This window comes from Gigantopelta aegis, chromosome 15 (genome assembly GCF_016097555.1).
Source record: "Gigantopelta aegis isolate Gae_Host chromosome 15, Gae_host_genome, whole genome shotgun sequence".
NCBI classification, from domain to species: domain Eukaryota; kingdom Metazoa; phylum Mollusca; class Gastropoda; order Neomphalida; family Peltospiridae; genus Gigantopelta; species Gigantopelta aegis.
Window position 1 is genome coordinate 37,246,006 of NC_054713.1, and position 14,507 is coordinate 37,260,512.

General features: G+C 41.4%; 1 protein-coding gene across 1 annotated transcript; it reads left to right on the plus strand.

Annotated features, from left to right (window-relative positions):
- Window positions 1-2,956: 2,956 nt before the first annotated feature.
- On the plus strand, window positions 2,957-13,425 carry LOC121389805. Its single transcript, XM_041521454.1, has 8 exons — window positions 2,957-3,056; window positions 4,379-4,533; window positions 5,072-5,853; window positions 6,418-6,823; window positions 9,356-9,584; window positions 10,784-10,882; window positions 11,773-11,867; window positions 13,312-13,425. The coding sequence occupies exons 1-8, from the start codon at window positions 2,957-2,959 to the stop codon at window positions 13,423-13,425; spliced, it is 1,980 nt and encodes a 659-aa protein (XP_041377388.1).
- The last annotated feature ends 1,082 nt before the right edge of the window (window positions 13,426-14,507 follow it).

The following is a 14,507-nucleotide window of genomic DNA, read 5'->3' on the forward strand; positions in this document are numbered from 1 at the left end:
TACCAGTACTGCTGAGAACAGACCAAAATAGTTTTTAAAATTAAGTTTTCTTTCAAATTACAGTCTTTGAAAATCATAGAAAAAAGGTATTAAGAAATGTGCCGTGTTTATGATTTGGTAATTTTCAATCTTGTTTTCTTTGCTCGTTTTAACTTTATTTTTATGAAAATATCTGTGAATATAACAGATATTTGTTTACATTTCCAATGCAAAAGTCAAATTCGTCAAAACTATTCAAATGTACGTACTGTTGCGTACAAACGACGCAACCACCGAAAGAGAAACCTCACCGAAACAGGGCAACGGACGATACTTGTATATTGTTTTTACCAATAAGCAAGAATTGAATTGAATTGTTTTGACGTTGCGCTCCACTCAAAGTCTACTTTGACAGAGATGATGGCGTGAACAACATGTATCCAGCTTACAACTAGTATTTGCAACAGATGACTAGTCGCCATGGTAATGACAATTAAATGGTTTCCATGGCAACTGAAGCCCGACATAACATGAAATCTAAAACTGTAATATAACAGATATTGCTTTATATTTTCATTTGGTGAACGTAATCCAACCGAATGCGACGTAGAAATGGAAAAGAAAAGAGATGTTTAAAATGTAAATTACAGAAATATTTTCATAATGTGATGACATTTAATAACTAGTTGTGAAGATTTTAGGCAAGTATACTATACGTTTGTTGTTTGTTAATTGGTGTTTATTTCGGTTTTTTAGTTATTCTTTACATATGTATTTATTTATTTTGCTGGAGGCTGTGTGTGTGTGTGTGTGTGTGTGTGTGTGTGTGTGTGTGAATGGGGGGGGGGGGTTGTTTTGTTTGCTTTATTTTTTTCGTTTTCGTTCGCGCGCGTTTATTTCTCGTTCCAGCCAGTGCACCAAGACTGATATATCAAAGGCCGTGCTATGTGCTATCCTGTCTGTGGGATGGTGCATATAAAAGATCCCTTGCTCCTAAGGGAAAGATATAGCGGGTTTCCTCTCTACAACTATATGTCAAAGTTACGAAATGTTTTACATCCATAGCCGATAATTAATAAATCAATGTGATCTAGTTGTGTCGTTAAACAAAACAAACCGTTTTTCATCCCTAAATAGTTGTTTGGCAGCAAAGCTAATTATGAATAAATGAATAAAACTTTAGCCCATGCAAAAATGGGAGCCCGTACGCCTATAATAAGGTATCGAATTCTAGCCCAATGCGTTTTTCAGTGCTTTTTATATAAATGAATGAAAAACCCACCATGTGCAGCATTTTGGGGTATACTACTGATCAGATTGTTGTGAAATGTTTAGAGGTTGTCAGTGATCGCAGCTTGCTGAAATAATATGGCACTAACAAAGACGTACCATAACGCCTACTAGCCATTTGGTTTTCCCGTTCCAACTATTGCACCACAATTGTTATAAGGCCGTGGTATGTGCTTTTCTGTCTGTTGGAAAATACATATAAAAGATCCCTTTCTGCATTATGAAAAATGTAGCATTTCAGGGTCGTAGCTAGGATGTTTTGTTGGGGGGGGGGTGGGGGGGGTGGGGTGGGCAACTGAGTAGTTAATAGTCTAAAACTCCTTTTCTTTAAGTTTCTATAATGTTTTCCGAATTTTTTTCCATGCTAACTACGGCCCTGCATTTCCTCTGATGACTACGTCTCAAAAGTACCGAACGTCCAAGACGTCCAATAGCCGCTGTGCTCTAGTCGTGTCGATAAACAAAACAAACTTTAACTTTATATAATTCTGTTGAGTAAATAACGATTAGCCTAGCTATTTGAAAGTTAAATTTCGTTTTGTTTATCGACACCACTAGAGCACATTTATTTATTAATCGTCGGTTACTGGACGTCAAACACTTGGTAATCGTTTGACGTGTAGTCTTCTAAAGAGAGGAAACCCGCTACAGTGTCCCAGTAGTAGCAAGGGATCAGGCCTGGTTCTTATAAAACATTTAGAGTCTAGACACGAGACTCTAATAGAGTCTGAGACGTGAACGTCATGGTAACGCCATACAAATTGTATATGTGTGACGTCATTAGAGATTGAAGGAAGGAAGGAAATATTTTATTGAATGACGCACTCAACACATTTTATTTACGGTTATATGGCGTCAGACATATGGTTAAGGACCACACAGATATTGAAGCAGGAAACCCTCTGTCGCCACTTCATGGGCTACTCTTTTTGATTAGCAGCAAGGGATCTTTTATATGCACCATCCCATATACAGGATAGCACATACCACGGCCTTTGATGTACCAGTCGTGGTGCAATGGCTGGAAAGAGAAATAGCCCAATGGGCCTACTGACGGGGAACGATCCCGAATCGACCGCGCATTAAGCGAGCACTTTACCACTGGGCCACGTCTCGGCCCTCATTAGAGATTGAGTCTGGACTCTAAACGTTTTATAAGTACGGGCCCTATCATATGCACAATCTCAAAGAGAGATGCTTGGCTATTTAATTATGTTCATAAATAACTAAATTACTTTTATTATCAACATGGTTTAATGTTTACAACAACAACGCTCTCTCTCTCTCTCTCTCTCTCTCTCTCTCTCTCTCTCTCTCTCTCTCTCTCTCTCTCTCTCTCTGTCTCTCTCTCTCTCTCTCTCTCTCTCTCTCTCTCTCTCTCTCTCTCTCTCTCTCCTCTCTCTCTCTCTCTCTCTCTCTCTCTCACTTAGGAGGAATAAATCGGTTTCCAAACTTGTTCCAAACTTTCTGTAATTATAGAAAAAGAAAGAAAAAAATGTTTTATTTAACGATGTACTCAACACATTTTATTTACGGTTATATGGCGTCAGCTGTAACTATGGCGCTCCCGCTTATATGCAATAACATAATTATATTTACAGACAAGCATAATTCTGTTACCACGACGCATACATAAGTATTCGAAGATACAAACTCTTGGGAGCAGAAACCCAACGAATCAGCCATCATGCCAGACCGAAACAAGAATTTGGCCCATTCTTCAATCGTGTCAGAATTGGACGGCAATGAAATTATTGAAGTGCTGCATCCACAAAAGAACAAGTTGTGTAAGTTTATTTTTTAATACTAGTAAGCAAGTAGCAGAGGGTCATCTGGTGCCATCAATGGGCATGGCATCCATTAGCGGATCCAGAGGGGGTTACAGACGGCCCGTGACCCCCACTTCCACCCTCACCCTCCCAGCTGTTTAAAATGCCCTTTTTTTATTTTAAAATGAATTATCCACAATATACATTACTAATTTGCCCTGAAAACGCGTTCCTGAGCATTATTATTTCAAAAATATTTGGAGAGCTCTGCTCATTTGCTTTCGGCAAACCCAAACCTGCACTTTTTAGAATATTATGCTCTCTCCCCCACCCCCACCCCGTCCCCCTCTTCCCTCACCCGTACAAAATCCTGGATATGCCCCTGGGGTCATACGATGGCGGCAAACTAATGAACATGCAAGTAGTTTAACCCAATATTTTAGCTTTTATAATACCATTCATGACTCATTATCACCACCAATCCCCCCCCCCCACTCCCCCCCCCCCCCCACCTGTCTCGTATATTACTATTTTTTGGCTAACAGAACTTCAGAATGATGAATCTTTTTAGTGCTTTCCTTTTAGTTTTTCTTCCCATTAAAGCAACAATATAAGCCCGAGCACCGAGTAGTCTGCCCTTCGAGAGCTAGACGGACATTTGGACAGTTTATTTCATTTCAACTTATTTTCGTGCTAATATCCAATTAGTGTTCAAGCACGCTGTCCTGGGCACACACCTCAGCTATCTGGGCTGTCTATCCAGGACGGTGGGTTAGTTGTTAGTGGTTAAATCGGGGTTCAAAGAGCACCGGTAAAGCAAATGGGTCTCTTTCTGTGTGTCATCTCTGTCATTCTCTCCATATCCATCTCTCTCTCGCCCCCCCCCCCCCCTTTCTCTCTCCTCTCTCTCTCTCTCTCTCTCTCTCTCTCTCTCTCTCTCTCTCTCTCTCTCTCTCTCTCTCTCTCTCTCTCTCTCTCTCCCCCCATTATTTAAAGGTCAACGTAGTTAGCCCTATCGCTGTATTTGTGTCCTTTGTATTTAGTCTTGCTCATTTGTGGTGTTCTTTTCTTCGTATCATTGTTTAACAAAGTCAAGCTAAGCCAGGACATCCCACTGACCGTTGATTGGACGCCAAAAACAGCTGGTGAAAATTCGTTTCTTTGTATTATTATTTTACATAGTCAAGTTGTGCCAGAAAAACTCACTGACTGTGATTGGTCGACGAAAACAGCTGATTAAAATTCCTTTCTTTGTATTATTGTTTTACATAGTCAAGCTGTGATTGGAAGCCAAAAACAGCTGGTGAAAATTATTTTCTTTATATTATTATTTTATATAGTGAAGCTGTGCCAGGACAACCCACTGACTGTGGTTGGTCGACGGAAACAGCTGGTGAAAATCCTTACGCTCACGTTGCTACCCATCCTGGCACTGCTCAGCTTCGCTGTGATTGACCTGAATGATACTCTACAGGATATGTCTGACGTGGAAGAGGTCAGTATTACCAGTTCCAGGAGCGAGAGTTCCTAGGTTCGATCCTTTCCGATAGAACCATTTTATTAGTCGTCTACCGGTCCAACCGGAGGGGACTATAGGCTTCGTTGCCGTCCATCCGTCTATCCGTCTGTCTGTGCTCTAGTGGTGTCGTTAAACAAAACCACTTTAATCTTTAATATTTAATCCAAATGTCCTCATGTACACTCAACAAAATAATTAAAAGTCAATAGTTTTAAACAAAATAAATGTCCCTTTACGTTTTATTCCCTTCCCCTTCCATAGTTTGACACCCAATAGCCGATGTACCTTTCGTGCTGGGGTGTCGTTAAACATCTATTCTATTCTATTCTATTCTTATTCTATTCTATTCTATTCTATTCTATTCTTTTCTTAGTATATTCTAGTCTATTCTAATCTAGTCTAGTCATTCTGTTCTATTCTATTCTATTCTTAGTCTGGTCTGGTCTGTTCTGTTCTGTTCTGTTCTGTTCTGTTCTGTTCTGTTCTATTCTATTCTATTCCCTTTCCCTTCCAGACTATATCTGCTGTCAAGGTGAGCGTGGAACTGGGAAAGTTTCTCAACCGAATCCAGCGAGAGCGAGATATGTCCGTTCTGTACTTCAGCATCCTGGGCCCCCAGACGAAGACTTTCCTCCTGAACGAATACCTCCTCACTGACCAGGCCCTCAATGAGCTCTCCACCTGGCCCCTGACCGCAGAGAAGACCTCCGTTCACCACTCCAAGAGCAAACTGCACTACTTCCTGAACCAGCACCGACAGTCGCTGAACCAGAAGGCCTTCGCCATATACGACGAGATCGAGTATTACAACTCGCTGATCGAGCCGTTCATCGAGTGGTTCTACGACGCCATCAGTGAGTCTAAAATGACCTCCATGTGGAAGATCCTCGTCTCGTACAACAAGATCGTCACTAGCATGGAGCAGATCGGGTTGGAGAGGGCCCTGGGGGTCGTCTTCTACGTCAACGGTAGCTTCCCGAACCAGAAGGTCTACGAGAGCTACAACCAGAACGTGAACGTCTTCAAGTCCAACTACCGCTCGGCTGTCTCCTATTGGAAGGAGATCGATGCCATCTTCCAGAAGGGCGTGTCGAAACACGGGACCAACCTGACGGCGGTGATCGAGAAGTTCCGCTACGAGATTCAGCACTCGGTGAAGATCAAGCCGTCTGTGCTGAAGGCTCAGTGGTGGTTCGACAACATGACGCTGTATCTGGACAGTCTGCTGGTTATCCAGGAGGACCTGGCTATAGTGGTCAATAGCCAGCTCGAAGCCAGCATTGACGGGGAAGAAAGGTACGTGTGTGTGGGGGGGGGGGGACAACATGACGCTGTATCTGGACAGTCTGCTGGTTATTCAGGAGGACCTGGCTATAGTGGTCAATAACCAGCTCGAAGCCAGCATTGACGGGGAAGAAAGGTACGGTGGGGGGGGGGGGGGGGGGGGGGGGGCAGGAAAGTGTCCCAGTCCTTATGGTTTGACGTGGGCATTTGCTGTCGCTTGTGTATACTCGCGCAAAACTGTTTTCCTGCTGGCCAAAAAAAATAAAATAAATGCACCCCTCGTCACACACCGATATGAATAATTTACTTAAATTTACAGTACAGTAAATTTGTACACTGAGAACAATTACAGGGCATCGGTTTATGTCACTCTGCATATTTCTCTCAAAGTGCATATTAAAACTCCTTACTGCTTTCTCTCTCTTATATTCCTGTCTGTATCTCTCTCTCTCTCTCTCTCTCTCTCTCTCTCTCTCTCTCTCTCTCTCTCTCTCTCTCTCTCTCTCTCTCTCTCTCTCTCTCTGCATTCCTTTCCTTTCTCTTACACTCTAATACCTCATCTCCTTCCTATCACAGAAAACTCATCATCTGCGTCATCATCCTCGTCGTGGTGGGCGTCGTCTGTCCAGTGGTCATCCTATTCGTGCGATCCCTCACCGCCGACATCCAGCGATACGCCCAGACGTTGGTGTCCAAGATGAAAAGCTTGCACAAGAAGATGAAGATAACCGAGAGTCTGCTGTACGAGATGGTGCCCAAGTCGATCGCCGACAAGCTCAAGAGCGATCGAAACATAGAGGCCGAGTATTTCAAATCCGTGACGATTATGTTCTCGGAGATCGAAGGCTTCACGGATATCGTCACGGTTTGCACGCCTTTCGAGATCGTCCACATTCTGAATCGTCTGTACACGGCGTTCGACGAGCAGCTGGCCAACCACGAGGTCTACAAGGTGGAGACGATCAACGACTCCTACATGGTCGTGTCAGGTACATAATGGGTTTTTAATGTCTTATTAGGTTTTCAATTTTCATATGCCTATTTTGACATTTGAGGCAATTTTAATTACGGAATAATGCTAGTTTCAGACTACCAACTGTCACGAGTCTTATTAGGTTTTTGATTTTCATTATTTGCCTATTTTGACATTTAAGTTGGGTTTCTTGTTTTGTTTTCTCTTTTTTTTAATTATTATTATTTCTTTTTTATGGGGAGGGAGGGGGTTTCATAAAGTTTATTGCCCCAGATATATGTTATGGTAATGTGAGGGTCGGCGCCCTGAATTCATTACCTAACAGAACAGAAGAGAAGAGAACAGAACAGATGTTTATTTCGCTTAAGGCCACCAACCGGTAGCATCAGAGGATTTTATACATATAACAAATATTGACCACTATTTATTTATTATTTAAATCATGCACGAGATACCGATGTCTAGGCAGGCTGGTCCACTTGACGGATAAGAATTTGTTCCAATAATAGAAATGGACAGATGCCTCGGACCGACAAGGATGACAAAAGTGGGACCGGCAAACACACGTTTTAAAAAACCTCTCAGAGATCGAGAATCGGTCCCAGACCGGGAAAAGGGTTTTTTCCCCACCCCTGATATATATATATATATATATATATATATATATATATATATATATATATATATATATATATATATATATATATACATACACACACACACACACACACACACACATATATATATACGTCAAGATTGCAAGAGTCATATCTCTATAGTGTATATATGAACATAAATAGATACAAAATTAAAAACAAATCAATAACAGAAAATCTAGCAAAATGAAATAGGTTTTCAGAAAGAAAAGTTACTATTTATAATGTTAATAGATTCACGGTGTTTTAAGAATGCAGTACTCTTAAAAAAGAGTGAATTTATTAACATTGCTACTGACACGTTTGCATTTGAAGAATTCTTTCATTTTAATCGCATTAAGTCTCACAAAATAATATTTCGTTAGCAGCCTCATTCGAGCATCTATGAGTTTGGACCGTCCTCGGTGGCGTCGTGGTAGGCCATCGGTCTACAGGCTGGTAGGTACTGGGTTCGGATCCCAGTCGAGGCATGGGATTTTTAATCTAGATACCGACTACAAACCCCGAGTGAGTGCTCCGCAAGGCTCAATGGGTAGGTGTAAACCACTTGCACCGACCAGTGATCCATAACTGGTTCAACAAAGGCCATGGTTTGTGCTATCCTGCCTGTGGGAAGCGCAAATAAAAGATCCCTTGCTGCTAATCGGAAGAGTAGCCCATGTAGTGGTGACAGCGGGTTTCCTCTCAAAATCTGTGTGGTCCTTAACCATATGTCCGACGCCATATAACCGTAAATAAAATGTGTTGAGTGCGTCGTTAAATAAAACATTTCTTTCTTTCTTTCTTTGAGTTTGTTACATAGACATAGATAATGAAACTCATCTCCGATGTACATATTAAACAATCGTTACAAAATGTTAGTCTACAAATAATGTGCATACTAATATATAAAACAGGGGCAGCGATTTAAGGTAATTTTAATTACTAACTTATGCTAGGTTAAGATTGTCAACGTTTACGACGAAGTTACGACTTACGATGGGTGCGCTAAGATTAACAATTAATTATAGGATATTAAACGAGTTTCCATTTCGTATCATGTCCCGTGTGAAATACTTTTCAGTTGTCACGAGCTTTAGCGAGTGACAATGAAAATTATTTCACAAGTGACATAATCATGATACGAAATGGTAGCGAAAAAGTAAAGTTTGTTTTATTTAACGACGCCACTAGAGCACATTGATTTTTTATCTTATAATCGGCTATTGGACGTCATACATATGGTCATTCTGACACTGTGTTTTAGAGGAAACCCGCTGTCGCCACATAGGCTACTCTTTTACGACAGGCAGCAAGGGATCTTTTAGTTGCGCTTCCCGCAGGCAGGATAGCACAAACCATGGCCTTTGTTGAACCAGTTATGGATCACTGGTCGGTGCAAGTGGTTTACACCTACCCATTGAGCCTTGCGAAGCACTCACTCAAGGTTTGGAGTCGGTATCTGGATTAAAAATCCCATGCCTCGACTGGGATCCGAACCCAGTACCTACCAGCCTGTAGACCGATGGCCTAACCACGACGCCACCGAGGCCGGTCGAAATGGTAGCGAGTTTAATATCCTATGTATTACCCATAATCGATCTTAATGTATGTCACTCAACTCGTTTGGTTGACGTTCCTACCATCAGACTACCAACTGCCACGATGGAGTTAGCAAACGCGGCGATATCACTTTGTATGCATTTTAGGTCTTCTCAGCCAACCAAAGAGCGACATGCTCTTGATATAAAATAGCCAATCAGAGCCTTGATTTCAAAAGTAGGATAAATGGTCTACATCATTGCTTTATTTGGTAGTACGAACATGTTCTGAAAGCAGTCATTATTTTAGTGACATCTGTCCAACGGTTTTTTTGTTTTTGGCGTGTGTTTTTTTTTTTGGGGGGGGTGGGGGTGTTGTTGGGGTTGGGTTTTTTTTTGTATTGTTGTTGTTTTTTGTTGTTTTTTTGTATTTGAAGTTCTCTTTGTGTATTTTAGGTCTTTCTATGCGAATTAAAGAGAAGCATGCATTTGAAATAGCCAATCTCGCCCTCGATTTCAAAACTATGATTCGTCAACGGCATTTTGTTGCTCACGGAGATAGATGCATCGAGTTGAAGATTGGTATCAACACTGGTAAGTTCTCTATAGTCCGTCCCATCATTTTATAAAACTGTTTTTTTTTGTGTGTGTTTTGTTTGGTAAATAATTTCAGTTTGGGTTGACGTAAGAAGAAAAGTAAAAGTGGTTTGGAAATAACACAAAATACTATTTGTGTGTGCAATTTACAAATCAATCGGCTCAGAAGTAAATAACTTGTAGTAAATTCCATAGTATGAAAAAAAGGCGTTCCCTGTGGGACAGACTCATAAGTGTACGGGAGGGGTGGGATTTAGCTCAGGATCGCAGGATCGAACCACCTCGGTGGATCCATTCAACTGATTACGTTTTTATCGTTCCACCCAGTGCACCACAACTGGACAAAGGTCGTGGTATGTGCTATCCTGTCTGTGGAAGAGTGCATATAAAAGATCCCTTGCTGTATTAGAAAAAATGTAGCGGGTTTCCTCTAATGACTACGTGTGAGAATTACCAAATGTTTGACATCCAACAGCCGATGATTAATTAATGAATGTGCTCCAGTGGTGTCGTTAAACAAAACAAAACTTTTATTTAGCTGTTTGGTAGTAATACTAATATGAATAAATGTTGTTATCCAGATTCGGGCATTTTCGTTTAATTCGGGCAAAAATCAACCTGTGCCCCTAGAAATATGGGAGCCTGTACGCCTATGGACAGACTATAGGGGATGTGCGGGGTGGGGAGGTTCATGTTTAGTAAGGACATTATTGCGTGTTTTATTTGAATCCGTTGTTTACTATTAAATTGTTTCTGTAGTGGATCTTTGGGAGTACACAGGCAGTAAAACAAAAACAAACAAAAAATACTTTTAAAAATTCCAAACTAAAACAAAAGTCTAAATGCTTAAAGCGACAGTCTCTAGTTTTTAAACACTATTTGGTATATTTTAAATTAGAGCCGTTTGTCATAATTAAAATCAGACATTACTTACGTTTGGGCTATTTCTCGTTCCAGCCAGTGCACCACGACTGGTATATCAAAGGCCGTGGTATGTACTACCCTGTCTGTGGGATGGTGCATATAAAAGATCCCTTGCTGCTAATCGAAAAGAGTAGCCCATGAAGCGCCGACAGAGGGTTTCCTTTCTCAATATCTGTGTGGTCTTTAACCATATGCCTGACGCCATATAACCGTAAATAAAATGTGTTGAGTGCGTTGTTAAATAAAACATTTCCTTCCTTCCTTTCTTTTAGGCCCCTGCATGGCTGGTATCGTGGGAACCATCAGGCCAAGGTACTGTCTTTTCGGCGACACGGTCAACACAGCGTCCAGAATGAAAAGCTACGGGATGTGTGAGTATTTAACGACAATTAATATATACTAGTACTCGACAAAATTCTGTTTCTTCATTTTTATTGTCCCCAGAAACATAAGCAAGGTCAAGGTTTGGGTCATTGAATCATTGCTGTACATTGTATTATTGTATTATTGCACCTTCGTTTTATTCGGAGAAACATCAGTCTGCCCTCCCCCCTACCCCTAAAAAAATGGGAGCCTGTATGCCTATGGTATTAACTACTCAGTAGGTATTGGGTACGGCCACTACACCGACTTTTAACTCACTAACAACTAACCACAAACATAGACATAGACGACAGATAGCTGAGGAGCATGTCCAGGACAGCGTACTTGAATCTTAACTTAATATAATCCTAAAAACGTTAAAAAAAATATTAAAAAATTCCAGAATTTTAAGCTCTTCCGGAGGGTGCATCGAATGGAAAATGTCAAAGGCCCAGTATCTGAAAATTTAGTGAATTGTAAGATCGTGTTTCAGTATCAGACTGAGATTGAAATACCGAGTCAATTTCTTGTATATTGCCCTCGGGTTATGCGTTTTAAAACATGGAAATATACCCACTGCGGCATATCTGACGCTGCGGCGTATATGACCTTTCTTTTTTCTTTTTGTTTTACACAAAAGCTAAACAACACTCAGAAAAAAACCCTAAAAAAAACCCCTGATATGTCAAAATGTATTTAAAAGGCAATAATTTATCTTTAATTTGTGTGTCAATAATGCACCTTTAACATTTGTGTGTCAATAATGCACCTTTAATTAACATTTGTGTGTCAATAATGCATCTTTAATTAACATTTGTGTGTCAATAATGCACCTTTAATTAACATTTGTGTGTCAATAATGCACCTTTAATTAACATTTGTGTTTCTATTTTGTCAGCTGGGAAAATCCACCTGAGTTCGAGTACGTTCAACATATTAAAGAAGAGCAACAACGTCTTCAATATGACTGCCAGGGATCCCATCCTCATCAAGGTGACTCTTAAAGCTGTACTATTTTTCGCTCCAGCCAGTGCACCACGACTGGTATATCAACGGCGGTGGTATGTGCTATCCTGTCTATGAGATGGTTCATATAAAAGATCCCTTGCTGCTAATCGAAAAGAGTAGCCCATGAAGTGGCGTCAGCGGGTTTCCTCCCTCAATATCTGTGTGGTCCTTAACCCTATGTCCAACGCCATATAACCATACATAAAATGTGTTGAGTGCGTCGTTAAATAAAACTTTTTCTTCTTTTCTTTCTAATCATTCACTGAATCATACACACACATACTCACTCCCTCACTTATGCAGTCATTCACTCATTCGCTCTAGCCAGTCCACCACGACTGGTACATCAGAGGCCGTGGTATGTGCTATCCTGTCTATGGGATGGTGCAAATAAAAGATCCCATGCTGCTACTCGAAAAGAATAGCCCATGAATTGGCGACCGCGGGTTAAATATCTGTGTGGTCCTTAACCAAATGTCCGATGGCATACAACCATAAATAGAGTGTGTTGAGTGCGTCGTTAAATAAAACATTTCCTTCTTTTCCTTCCTTCCTTCCTTCCTTCCTTCCTTCCATCCATTCACCCATCCATACATCCGTCCGTCCGTCCGTCCGTCCGTCAATCCTTCCATCCATCCATCCATCCATCCTTCCATCCATCCATCTATCCATCCATCCATCCATCCATTAATCTATCCATCAGTCCATCCATTCATCCATCCATCCATCCATCCATCCTTTCATCTATCCATTCATCCATCCATTCATCTATCGATCCATCCATTCATCTATCCATCCATCCATTCATATATCCATCCATCCATCCATCTATACATACATCCATCCATCCATCCATTCATCCATTCACCCATCCACCCACTCACCCATCCATACACCCACCCACCCATCCATCCATCTATCCATCCATCCATCCATCCATCTATCCATCCATCCATCCATCCATCCATCCATCCATCCATCCATCCATTAATCTATCCATCTGTCCATCCATTCATCCATCCATCCATCCATCCATCCATCCATCCATCCATCCATCCATTCATCTATCCATTCATCCATTCATCCATCCATTCATCTATCCATCCATCCATTCATATATCCATCCATCCATAGATCCATCTATACATACATCCATCCATCCATCCATTCATCCATTCACCCATCCACCCACTCACCCATCCATACACCCACCCACCCATCCATCCATCTATCCATCCATCCATCCATCCATCCATCCATCCATCCATCCATCCATCCATCCATCCATCCATCCATCTATCCATCTATTTATCTATCCATCGATCCATTCATCTATCCATCTATCCATTCATCCATCTATCTATCCATCCATCCATCTGTCCATCCATCCATCCATCCATTCATTCATTGTGTGTTCTGTTGTTCACAGGGTAAAGGCATCATGCAGACGTACTGGTTGGACGGACACTCCACAATTGGAATGCGAGATAACAGCGGGGATGCGACTTCCCAGCAAGAAGACCTTTATGATCTTGATGTGTAAACAGGGCCATGCTCAGTGGAACGGGGGTGGGGTGTTAGTGGGAGTTGGGGGCAAGTGGCAGTCGTTTTCTGACAAAAAACACAATGTCTTTTTGAAGTTAAAATTGCCAGTTTTTTTCCTTTGTTATTTTGCTATCCAGGCGCGGGTGCAAGGGGGCGGTAGTAGTGCGAGGGTTGAACGGAAGTGTGTTGGTGGGTGGAGGGGGTGGGGGGAGCCAAGAGGCAGTCATTTCGTGAATAAATACAATGTCCTTTCAATTTACAAGTGCCAATTTTGTGCTCTGTTATTTTGCTTTGATTTATAGTTTTACTATCCAGGTACGTTTACAAGGGGCGGTAGTAGGTTCGGGGGTTGAGCGGGAGTATGTGGGGGTGGGGGGAGGAGGCAAGAGGCAGTCATTTCCTGAATAAATACAATGTCCTTTTAATTTACAAGTGCCAATTTTGTGCTCTGTTATTTTGCTTTGATTTATAGTTTTACTATCCAGGCGCGGGTGCAAGGGGGCGTTAGTAGGTTCGAGGGTTGAACGGAGGTGTGTTGGGGGGGGGGGGGGGGGGAGGAGGCAAGAGGCAATCATTTCCTGAATAAATACAATGTCCTTTTAATTTACAAGTGCCAATTTTGTGCTCTGTTATTTTGCTTTGATTTATAGTTTTACTATCCAGGTGGTGGTAGTAGGTTCGGGGCTTGAAACGTCCCTGCTCAAAACGAATTTTGTTTTTTAAAGATATATTATCCGGAGGAGCATGACTTGGACATCCATAAAAACTTCGCTCGTCAAAGTCTAGACTTCGCAACAAGAAGACGTTTATGGCCTCATGTGTAAACGGGGCTTTACTTAGTGTGTGTGTGTGTGTGTGGGGGGGGGGGGGGGGGGGGGGTTCTTGAAAGTAATGACACGGCAATAGTGGAATGGTGCTATCACACGGTACCTTGTTTCGGAAATATATAATATCATTCTGTATTTTGTTTCTAAGACAAATAGCAATGTTTTGTATTTAAGACAGATAGAAACATATATAGTTTTTGTAAGTTTAAGAGTAAATGGTTGCATTTATTGTTTCAATTTTAAGATAAATGGC